Below are 13,273 nucleotides of genomic sequence, written 5' to 3'. Positions count from 1 at the left end.
TGAATATTTTTTTTATTATTTAAGTTTTGATTACATTTTAATACAACTTATTTGTAATTTTTTAATTCGATTTAGTTTGCTAATTTTATTCCTTTTTTATGAGATTAGTAAAATGAGTTAAAATTTCCATTAAATATTATTTAAATTTATATTATCGCAATTAACGCAAAAATTATTAAAACACCAGAAATGTTATTAACGCACGAGAATAATGCGCCGCTCATTTCTGTTTGACACACATTTATTCACAACGTCCGTTCTTTACTCGGATATAAAAAGAATAAAATAAACACCGAAAAAAATGTTTTTATCACTAAACATTTGCTTTACTGATGCGCCAAGTCTCAACTCGAACACCAAAATCCCCCATGATGCTCACATCCGGTTATTAAAATCGTCCATGTGGAAAATAGCAAAGTTTCCGTTCGGTGTCCTGATGATTTATGTAATTTAAAACACCATAATTACTTTAAAACATTTACAAGAATATTTTGTATTCATGCCCGATGTTGAGTCTGGATTTACTACTAATAAATATACATTTCCATAAAGCATTAATATTTGTCCATGCCCGTGTTGATTAGAGTATTAAAAACTTGGAAAGTATTAATTTAAAGAACATTTAAAACAGATAAAAATGTGCGATTAAGTTGTGATTAATCACAAGTTAACTCATGACGATCATGGGATTGATTGCGATTTAATATTAAATTTCATTGACAGCCCTAATATAAATATGCTTATATTTATTTATATTTTATGTCTAATGTTATTGTCTCTTGTGTAGCTGAGAGCTGAGATTAAAGAGCAAAACTCTCTTCTGCCTGATGATGATTATATACTGTAAATACCGATATATATATATATATATATATATATAAAACACGGAGTCAAGAGAGGCATGTTAATCTGTTGCTCTTACAAGTGCCTCCCACTTTATTTTATTCTTCTTATTATTTTTTTTTCTCTTGGTAGCTTTGATTAATCAGACAACAGTGATGTGTTTTGTCTGAAGAGATTATGATAGAGGAACATATATAAACCCAAGTAAAAAAAAATCTCATCTTAACTTGCTCTACTTTTGTCCAAAACTGTGATAACATCCTTACCTCTCGAGACTCCCTCTTTCCACAGACACAAGGACAAAACACCAATTTTCTTACTTAAACCAAGCCTGTTAAAGCCATGTCCTATTTCATGTAGCCTGGTTTAGTGAAGGCATAAGGTCACCCCAATTCCAAAATCTGTATGGTACTTCAGCGACTGCTAATTAAATAAACATAGCAACACTTTTAGCCCAGACTTTTTTTTGCTTCAGTGAAAATTGAGATTTCTAATCTACTTGCTCTCCCTGTAGTCTTTCTGCCTCACTCTTCACACAATACCCTGAAAACATACAGTGTATGATACACTACAGTTGGCTTTTCTCCAAACTATTACCACAAAGTTGGAGGCCCACAGTTTTATAGCATGTCTTTGGATATGGCATCATAAAATTTTCCCTTCACTTCAACTAGTAAAGTGTGCACAAAACCAGCTCTATGAAGATATCTATCTACATAAGTTGGAGATGTTGAGTGGCCTTCTATAGAGGTCTGACCTCAAACCTATTAAACACCTGTGGGATGATTTGGAACTCTCACTGCACCCCAGGCCTCCTCATCCTACATCACTACCTGACTTTCCTACCACCCTGGTGGCTGATTTAGCTCAAATCTCCACTAGTACACTGGAGTTTATTTGAAATAAAAAATGGGACTAATGTGAAATGGAATGTTAAAAAAGCACATATGAATCTTATGAGTGACATCAACTGTCCATTTATTCAGATTTATCATTGTTAAGATTAGTCAACACATAGACACTTCAAAACCGTTCATGGTAATTGAGGAATTGTAGCAGACTGTTTATATTAATTACAGACAATATTATTATTATTATTATTATTTTTTTTTTTATTATTATTATTTTTTATTTTTATTTTATTTTTTTCTGCATGTTTGTTGGTTTGTTCATTTAGTTGCATATGTTTTTGTTAGTTTGTCTCATTCTTACTAGAGCAAAACAAGAAGCGACTACAAAATGTAATTCAGAACATCTTCACTCACCGAATCTTATATCATCGACAGAATCAATAGAATGTGCACGAAACTAATGAAATACCTCACTAAATATACTGTTCTAAACACGAGGAGGCAGTTAATATTGCTGCATGATCCGTTGTGAAAAGGAAATGAGAAGTGCGGATGCCATTGGTCGTTGCAGCAGCGTACCCAATAATTCACTTTAATGCTTTATTTCTTTTCTCTGTAGATGCCCTCAGCAGCCGTGCAGAGGGTGGTTTTTATGCAGTGTGTGCGCTGGGGTGTCTGGAGTCCTTTCTCTGATCCTGCCGGCCCATATGAAAGCGTATGTGTTAACCTGCAGGGTGGTGCCCTACCCAACCCCTATGGAGTTCTGGTTTACACAGCACACACACAGCAGGTAAGATTTAAACACATCGACAAATATTAGAACACTCAATACAAGAAGATATAATTTGATCATTTTAGTGCTAAACCTGGGATCGAAACCAGAAACCCGAAACTAATGGATGGCTATTTTTTCCTCCACTGCTAAAATGAGTTATTTCTTTAAATTCTGCAAATAATTGATTCACATAATAGATATACAATCATAGATAGATCTTGAAACATCTTGCTTGCTTTCAGAACCTGAATAAAAAGCTTATTCAGGGTAAATACTAAAAGATACACTATATGGACAATAGTATTGGAACATCAGACTTGACACCAGCCAAATGTGGTTCTTCCCCAAACTGTTACCACAAAGTTGGAAGTACACAATTGTATAGGATGTCTTTGGACGCAGTCTTCAATTTTATCTTATAGAAACTTGAAGACCCAAACCTGTATTGCGGTATGACAATGTCCCTGTGCTCAAAGCGAGATCTGAGTGTTCTGCTCTAAAGCTCTGAACTCAACTCTGTTGGATGCATTTGGGATGATTTGGAACAGTGACTGCACCCCAGGCCTCCTCACCTCACCTACATCAGTAGCTGAGTTTACTAACACCTTTATTGCTGAATGAGCAAAAATCTCCACAGGCACACTCCTAAACATAGAAGATCTACCCAGGAGAGTGAAGGTTATTGTAACAACAAATTGCAACTAAATGTGGAATGAAATGATGTTCCAAAAGCAGATACGAATGTTATGGTGTCCACAAACGTTGATCCTTATCATGTAGCTTGATAAATGGGGCTGAATTTACTAGATCCGGTTTAACAGTCATAAATAAGGTGATATTGATTGGATACACACCGAAATACATACCAGAATCTAGTGGAAAAGTGGAGGTTATTGTAACAATAAATGGGAATTTAATGTGGAATCAGAAGTTCACAAAACACATACGAATCTCAATTACAAACAAACAAACCTGCCACTCATTTTGTTTGCAATTTGTTTAACACACACATGAACATCCTGTAAATTGTACAATCCCACAATTCTGATAACGGTACCATTGTAAATACCGTATTTATCGCCAAGACCTTTAGAAAAAGCGCCTCTGCCAGTACAGATCGGTCCAGAAGAACTGCAGAGGATCCCTGTGGGTCTTATGGGCCGACTCTAACCGCCATTACAACCATTACACCCTCATTAGTGTATTAGCTCCATCCTGTTGTGCCGCTGTCATATAAAAGTCAATTAGCATCATTAGACGAAGCCCTGCAGTAACATCACCGTATCCCAGGCAGCTCATATCTGCTGACACGGTACACAACGATAAGCCTTTGCTTCCACACATCATTTCTGCTGCATATGGCGCTCACAGGACTGAGTTTTGCTCACGTGAATATTGCCATTTGAGTGTCTAGCACGGTTTGGGGTTATGGTTCTTCAGGCTTGTTTAATACACAATACATAAAGCATGTCACTTGTGATGTACGCTTGTTCCCAGTGTGCACTTTCTTACTCTCTTCCAGGCGGATACAGAAAAAAGTGTTATCAAATTCAAGTTTACAAACAACACTGAAAGCGCCACGTCCGCTGCAACGTCAAAATTGGAGAAGCTTCGTCCTAAGAAGTGGAACATGACATCCCAAGGTGACTTTCTTTTGCAGAATTTATTTGTCACATATTTACAGCTGATATATCTTGTATTCAGTACATCAGTTTAAGTGAAATAGTGAAATTTACATCTAATTAAACTTTTACTTTCAAAGAAAAAAAAAGAATTGAAAATGTTTAAACAATGACATATGGATCATTCAGTGCAGATTAGGTGCAGATTGTTTTAATTGCTTATTGGAAGTGCAAATTTATGAAACAATGACAGAAAAACATTTAGTGATATGAAATAAAATCAAGATCATGACCTGAATATGAGCAAAACCAATGATAACCATGTAAGAACAAACATTAGACATTGAGTGCTTTAAAGTGTGAGGCAATACACCGACCAGGCATAACATTATGGCCACTGATCAGGCATAACATTATGACCACCTGCCTAATATTGTGTTGGTCCTTCTTTTGCTGCCAAAACAGTTCTGACCCATCGAGCATTAACAGCATTAACTTCTTTAGTAGTTTGAGCTACAGGAGATTATCTGCTGGATCAGACCACACGGACCAGCCTTCGCTCTCCACGTGCATCAATGAGCCTCGGCAGCCCATGACCCTGTTGCTGGTTCACCACTGTTCCTTCCTTGGACCACTTTTGATAGATTCTGACCAGTTTTGGAGATGCTCTCACCTCAATTTGTGTCTTGTCAAACTCAAATCCTTACACTTGCCCATTTGTCTTGCTTCTAACACATTAACATTGAGGTCAAAATGTTCACTTGCTGCTTAATAAATCGCACCCACTAACAGGTGCCATGATGAAGAGATAATCGGTGTTATTTACTTCACCACTCATAATGTTGTGCCTGGTCGGTGTATACTTTTCAGTCTTTCAATTGTATTTTAATATAAATAATATAAATATCAGTATTGACTTTATCAGGTGCTATTTTGGTGTGAGGAGTCCTGGTCTTCAGTCAGCTTTCCAATAAATCCCAAAGTTGTTCAGTAGAGTTGAGGTCAGAGCTCTATAGTGGGCCACTATAGATCTTCCACTTCAACCCATGTAAACTATATCTTCATAGAGCTGGTTTTAGTCTTCTAGATCAAGTGAGGGGAAAATGAATGATACCACTTCCAAACACATCCTATACACTTGTTTGCTTCTAACTTTATGGTAACAGTTTTGGGGAGGAACCACATATGGCTTGAAAGTCCCCCAAAAAAACGAAAAACACAAATAGCACATACAGAGTTCTCTTTTTATTTAAATGTGGATTGTTTGTTAGTTACATTTCAAAACAAAAGCACAAAAAAATAAATCTTTATTTATAGCTAAAGCAATATTCATATTTGTAGCTTGAATGACCTCTCATTATAACATAACCCTTATATAAAGTCTAGATTGCTGGTCACTGTGGTTTTCATGCTTCAAACTTCACTGTGGATTTCAGTGTGCAGAAGGAGCTCTATGCAGTCTTGATTAAACCTCCCTCAATATAAAAACTGAATGATTCCCATTAAAGTGTTTCCTCAGGTTTGACTGCGCCGAACGCCAGCCTGGCCCTGCAGTTCCTATAGATCTGTGTATCTGATACAGAGTGTGTTCTGCTGTGGCGGCACAATGTGTGGACCATTAAACAAAGAAATTCAACACTGCCAATCCTGCTCACCTAAAGCTGTTTCAGAGTTGGATTAGCTTTAGCAAGGGAGGTCATTTAAGTGATTACCAACAAGATGTGTGATTTTAATCGACTCCAAATTGGTAATAATTTTGGAGCAAATTGCCTTTAGTTTTTTCACCCGAACGCAAAGCTCCCACAGTGAGAGTATTTTGTTTCAATCAATTTCATGGTATTTTCATAATTAAACCCAGTACTAACAACCGTGCACCCTGGTATTAATGTTTGGGCGTCCCACCTGACGTGTCAAGCAGAAATGCATTATAGATATTATGATGCACCATTATGGGGTATCTACGGTAATTTAGGCAAATAACATACAAGTTCTGAAAGCAATCACATCACTGACCTAATTTAACCAATTCTCTTTTATAAAACTAATCCCACCTAAATGGGGGTTAGAGTGAGTTCCATTTTGTAAGCAGCTTCCACACTGAATACTTCCAATCACACTACCTGAAAGTATTGTTTTTAAAAATACAAAAAAGAATCCTTCGAGATCCTTTTCAAAATATGGGTTTTATCTGGAATTGTCTACATTGAGATACTGTACCTATGATGCTGCCTGAAATCTGGAAATTTGTGGGACAGCTGTCTCGAAAATGGAACATCTACAGTAAATAGTACTTGTTTTGGTCTAAGTTCTTCTTCTTCTTCTATCAACTGCTCCCATTAGGGGTCGCCACAGCGGATCATCCGTCTCCATACCCCCCTGTCCTCTGCATCTGCCTCTTCGACACCAACTACCTGCATGTCTTCCCTCACCACATCCATGAACCTCCTCCTTGGCCTTCCTCTTTTTCTCCTTCCTGGTGGCTCCATCCTAAGCATTCTCCTACCAATATACCCCATGTCCCTCCTCTGCACATGTCCAAACCATATCAATCTCGCTTCCCTCACCTTGTCTCCAAAACGTCCAACATGCACTGTCCCTCTAATAAACTAATTTCTGATCTTGTCCATCCTCGTCACTCCTAACGAAATCCGAGTGTGTGTCCATGTTCCTGGCCATTGATCTGTCCATGTGTTGGTCTGTGGTCAAGTGCTGTCCCCATGTTATTTGAAATTAGATTTCATGTATATATCGTTGAGTGTTTGTACATCTTTAAACACATTTCAATCCATGTGTGGGTTTAACTGATCATTTGTATGCTGGCCTCTGTGTTGGTCTTTCTGTTGGTCTGTTTTGGTCTGTAGCTTGGACTGAGTGTTGGCTTACATACAGTGGTGTAAAGTATTTGAGTAAATGTACTTTGTTATTGTACTTACATACGTATTTTACAGAGTATTAAACATATACGCAACTTTTACTCTTTACTCAACTACTTTTATAATTTAATATACACTATATGAACAAAAGTATTTGGACACCTGCCCTTCCTGGCTATATGTGGTTCTTTCCCAAATTTTTCCTTCACTTAAACTAGGAGACCCAAACCTGTTCCAGCATGACCAAATTTTGGTACACGGGTTTTGGTCTGTTATGGTCCATGTGTCTGTCCCAGTGGGGGTCTGTTGTTTTTTTTCTGTGATTTGGTCTGTGCCTAATTGTCTGCCTACTTGGGAACCCACTTGTCAATCAGAATGTTGGTCCATTTTTCACTTTGATTGTCTTTCTGAGTATGCCTTTATCTGCCCATTGGTCCTGGTCTGTGGGTCCATCTATGTTTTGCTCTGTGTGTTATCCAGAAACACAATATGTGCCGTGGCATTATGTACAACATATGTGGCAGTCAGAGCTCTAGTGTCTTCATTATACAATAGTGAGAATAAGTGAATGAATAAATGGGCCTAATAGCAAACTCTACCTCTGAGAACACAATATGAATGAGCTGCTTTGGTGTTAAGGGCCTTGCTCAGGGGCCCAGAAGAGGTCGCTTGGTGTGGCTGGGATTTGAACTTTTGCATCCATTGTCCAATGTTTTAACCACTAAGCTACCACTTTCATTAAAACCTTAAAAAAAAAAAAAAAAAGTAAAAACCGTAGTTACACTATAGTTATATATAACAAACTCAAGGTAATTGATCTCTTTTTTTTTTTCCGGATTTTCTAGAAAGCGTTATTGTTTGCTGGAATAATGACTAAATGTTTAAAAAGAACAGGCAACTCAGCAGTTGTGCATGCCAGAGACATTTCATTAAAGAGTTGCTGAATCAACTGCAACCTTTTTTTATTATTATTATTCCTGGCCCGACGGTGTTCTTCTTTATTTTGCCACCGGATGGAACAGAATAACGTTGAGGAAAAGCAGTGGCTAGTCATGTACGACTTTGATGTTAGTGCTTAGGATGTGTAACGTCCCATTAGCTCTGATCAATGCTCAGAAAGTCCCCTCAGCTTACCACGCAATATGCTTACCAATTGAACAAAACCCATGATTAGAATTAATAACCCTGGGATGAGTATCATTTCATCGGCGCTTCTCCAGGAAATCAGTCATTCCGGTTAAACACGTGTGCTGTGCATCGAAGCTACAAGCAGTCAGGTTTGTTTAATTACACACAAATTAAAAGTCGAAGCAGCGTCCCTTTTTTTTTTTTTTTTTTTTTTGCAGTTTCTTATTTCGCGAGGATCTGAAGTTTGTGACACGCTTATGATCCGTCTGATGGTGAAGCATTCCACGTTACCGCTGTTGCGAAAAAAAACAAAGTCTGTCACGTCGAGTTTAACGAGACGTCAGCGCGTCTCGCCTGCAAACTCCTGATTAAATCATGCGAGACGCAAAAAATAAGTCCCACTCTGTCTGCCGAGCGAAAAGGGGTGAAGGTGTAAATAAGAAGGATGGTGTAGTGAGAACTAGGAAAGGGAGTGTGTGAAAGACAGATCGAAAAGTTTACGCGTGCGTGAGGAAAACAGATGGAGCATTAGATGGAACGATGATTGTGAAAACTGGTGAAGGGTTTTTTTTGGGGGGGGGGTATTATACTTGAAAGCATTTCTTAGAATTTGAAACACACACTTTTCATAAGCATTTGTGACTCAAAGGTTCTTTTAAGTACTTTTATGCTTAATTACTTTCTGAAAATTTGTGTCAGTGATTTGAGAGGGAATTAAATAGTAGATTTTTCGTTCATTTTCCGGGTAGAAGAGTTTTTTTTTTTCCTCCACATGACATGACAGGAAAAATACGTAGAAAGCCTGCCTCCTAAAAAATTTGTAGCTATTAATAAAAAATACAAGAAGACCAGTTTTATATCGAGTAATCTAATGACTTTGTTCTTATTTGTGTTAAAGCAACGTCAATGTCAAAAAAATTAACAAAAGTAATGAAAACATAAAAAAAAAGAAACCCTGCTGCTGAAATATTGTTTAAAACCAAGTGCAAGCATGCAATTTTAAAAAGGAAGTGAGCTTGTTCTGACTACTCGTTTCTCTTCTCTTACAGATGAAAGCAGGCTTGGACTTGAAGCTTCGCCGCCGCACGCCGCACGTGGTCCCGCAGTAAGAAACTCTCGATCCGTTAGCTCTCTGCTCTTTTCTACTTCTCGTCAAATATGCATTTTGCTATAGGCGTATGCGGTAACAGCACCTCATGCAGTGATCACTACAGCACCTTGCCATAACCTTTATTTCAGCTGGGGTCTAGGAAATAAACATTTTCAGGTCTGTGTGTGGATGCAACATGTTTGTCGTTGGTTATAGTAGAGTAGCACCATGTGAAAAAGGGTTTGGAACGCTTCAAGTCGAGGAACTTTTATAGTACAGTACTTTTTAATCTATACTCCATCTTTTTTTCTGCATTATGCTCACTATTCTCATTATACATCTTTAATTTTCTTACTTATTGTGTCTCCTTGTACACCATTATGCTTATGGATAATATTTCTATGCTCACTATGATCTCCGGTACTCATGATCACTATTATTATTCTTCACTATACTTACTATACTGGTTATTGTGTTTGTTACATTTACTCTTCCCACTAGTATGAATAGTCATTATACAAGTCATGACTCTATACTCACTTTCCCCTTTTTGATTCTTATGAACACTCACTATTTCTATGATTCCCAGCTATACTCATTTTCTTCATTATGGGTCTCATCAATACTTGTATGGTTTTCCTCTCTAATCACTTTTCTAATTATGATTGTCTTCTATAATATCTTTGCTTATTGTAATTCTTCATTATATTCACTTTTCCCATTATGACTCTCCACTACACTGTATCATGATTCCCCATGGTTCCCCACTATACACTTTTTTCACCATCACAATAATCCAGTATACTTCTATTCTTTGACTTTATTCACTGACTTTGCACTCAGACCCCAACTTTCTATCAAGCTTGGATTTTTCACTGAGTAATGCATATTGGACACATCAAGGCTTCATCATCATCATCATCATATTATTATTATTATTATTATTATTACTATTATTATTATTATTATTATTATTGATTATCCACTGTGTTTACCTTCCTCATTTTGTTTCGCCCCAATATACTTATTTCACCCCACAGTGATTCTTCACTATAAATGTTTGCACTATTATTTTCCACTATGTTCAAAAGTCTAATATTCTTCTACTATACATAATTTTTTCCCTTTTTTATTATTATTATTATTTTTTACTATAATCATCTACACATTCTAAAATCACCCACTATACTCACTATTTTGTCATTAGTACTTTGATTGATTGTTCATAAATTAATTATAATTCTCCACTTTTCACCTTCCCTTATTCTTCACTAATGGCACTGTTTCAATCATAAACATTCTTGCAATACTTTTGTAGTTTTCATCAATTTCCACTATTTTTTACTTTTCTTACTATTCTGTACAATACTGAACATTTTTACCAATACCCATTTCACTATCACCTGTTTTTTGTCTAAAATTATATTAATTCTATCACTTTTTCATACTGTATTTTCCTCTAGACACTATTTTCCCTATATACTCTATACAATGTATTTTTTTATATATATTGGATTATATATTTTAATGTACACATTGTTTGCAGTTTACTCTACATTCCATCATTACACTCCGCTAAAAAAGATTTTAAAACTAAAATTAACGTTTATACTGCACCTGTTGAATGAGAATTCTGGAAACAACATGTTCATGCACACACACACACACACACACACACACACACACTCACACACATGCAAGTTAATGAATAGAACCATCTGTTGTATTTATGGAGATTCTTGATCAATTTCATTTGGGTGCTAATCACATACTCTATGTTGTAGAGAATGAGGATTGATTTAGTTATTTCATTCTCAATCTATTCCACACATCACTACCAACATGCAAGTATCTGCTTTAGTTTATGAGGGAATTTCTTTTTATAATTTTGTTTTATAATACAATAATAAACAAATAATGAATATTTCTTCGATCTCAGACAGTCTAAGATAGCCACTGAGCTTAATACAGGTTTTTAGAGTTCATACCTATCCAAGAGCTTATTTTATAGAAAGTGGATAATCCTCAATCTAATGCCTAATTTAATTTGATATCTAATTTAATTGTTGCTTGGTGTTTTTGAAAGACAAACTTTAGTGGAATCCTGATTCATAAACATAGGAAATTGCAAACATCTTAACCAAAAAAAAAACCAACAAAAACCAAAAAAAAAAAAGAAAAAAAAAAAAAAAAAGTAACAATAATAATTGCATTTTGGGGGGTGAGTGCTACATTTGACAAAATATTATATATATATATATATATATATATATATATATATATATATATATATATATATATATATATATATATATATATATATATATAATTTTTTTTTTGTTCTTCAATCCATATGCAGTTTAATTACATATTTGTACATTGAGATACATTTGTACACTACAGCATACTATATCGGCATTTACCTGCATTTATATTGGAGTTACATTTTACATGTATGGCATTTGACAGATATCTCATTTAATTTATATGATCAGTTGAGGGTTAATGGACTCGCTCAAGGGCCCAGCAATGGCGGCTGGGATTTAAACTCACAACCTTTCAGTCAGAAGTCCAACTACTGAGCTAGAATTTCCCTTAAATTACATGAATGTGGCGAATACAGCACACGGCTATGATTCCCATTACATGACTGTTTCACGTTACAGCACCTTCACAGCATTTGGCGGCCATCCTTATACAGAGTGAGTTTAGAATTCTCATTTATACAACAATTCATACAACTACAGATCTCAATACTGAATACGTCACTGCAGCTCTTTAATTATTGTTTTTTTTTTGTTTGTTTTTTTCAAAGACCAGAAATAATTGACCAATTGGCTGCTGAGCTCCATACGCTCTATGTCCTGATGTATGTTATTCCCACATTATTTTAGTTACATGTAAACAAATACTAAAGATCTAAAGTTTTTTTCAAATGTTGCATTTGAATCTGGTTCCATTTACTCATAATATGAAGTTTAAAGTGTGTACAGTAGCTGACAGCAAATCAAGCTATTGTTCGGTTCAAAAAATTCAAACCAACCCATAGGGAAGAATATTAGATGTGTACTAAAAAGCTATTTGAAGACTAGTGAAGACTATTAAAAAAAAAAAAAAAAAACTGTTGTGTTTATTTTCCTGGTAAGAGAAAAATCTCCTTACAGCATTATACAAGATCAAGAACACCTTTCAAATGGAGACTTCACCTGAGCAAATTATCTGGCAACCCCCAAAAACAGTGGGGGAGAAAACCTGTATCGTTCCGGAACTTTCTATGGATAGATAAGACAAAGATCAGCTAGCATCACAATGCACCGAAGATCAGGTTATAAAAATATGGAAAGAACTGCCTCATTATCTTTGAATTCTCACTTCATTTTCTGAGGCTGCCCATAGAATTAGTTCCTTCTTATTTATGGATGATGCGAATACTAACAAAAAAGGCAGGATAAAGAAGTTAATAGAGTTATATTATCTGCTCAGATTCAACAACTTTTAAAATGGCAAAACGACTGTAATGTTCTTCAAAGGCCCAAGTCAACCGCCTGACCTGGATGAAAGTGAGCATGCGTTTCACTTGCTGAAGGCAACACTGAAGGCGACATGCCCCAAGAATAAGCAGGAACTGAAGACAGCTGCAGGAAAGGCCTGGCAGTGGATCACCAGAGAAGAAACCGAGTCTCTGCTGATGTTTGTGGGTTCCAGGCTTCAGGCAGTCATTAACGACAAATGATTTGCAATTCCGACATCATTTACCCTCTTTGGATGTAAATAGTCTTATATTATAGCCGAAAGCCTGCACTTTGAGCTCCAGTCATTATTTCATTTCATCTTCAGTGTAGTGTTGTAGACAGATTAAATGGCATTGCCAGGATCCAAATACATATGGGCCTGAATGCAAATATCACATTATTAATACCATAGAATTTTCTTTTAAGCGATGATATGCTGCGTTATTGACTTTTCAGTCAGGACCTTTAACATGGAAACATCAGGGGGGATAATTTGCTGGTTAGCACAATGCTGGTGTTTTTCTATGTGTAATTGAGCCAGTGTCAGTCTAGACGCATTATTTCCCCATGCGGTTGTTG

General features: G+C 36.2%; 1 protein-coding gene across 2 annotated transcripts in view; it reads left to right on the top strand.

The window, feature by feature from the left end:
* Window positions 1–13,273, top strand: part of nphp4 (nephronophthisis 4) — a 204,936-nt gene that overhangs the window by 111,462 nt on the left and 80,201 nt on the right. For both annotated transcript variants that reach the window (XM_083555325.1, XM_083555324.1), the window contains exons 10-12: window positions 2,314–2,484; window positions 3,992–4,112; window positions 9,142–9,197. In XM_083555325.1, coding sequence (XP_083411451.1) covers window positions 2,314–2,484; window positions 3,992–4,112; window positions 9,142–9,197 — 348 coding nt within the window. The remainder of the gene's footprint in view (window positions 1–2,313; window positions 2,485–3,991; window positions 4,113–9,141; window positions 9,198–13,273) is intronic.

Source organism: Silurus aristotelis, assembly GCF_946808225.1.
Source record: "Silurus aristotelis genome assembly, chromosome: 11".
Classification (NCBI taxonomy): Eukaryota; Metazoa; Chordata; class Actinopteri; order Siluriformes; family Siluridae; genus Silurus; species Silurus aristotelis.
Note: the sequence above shows the minus strand (reverse complement) of the source record. Positions and strands in the feature narration are given on the sequence as shown.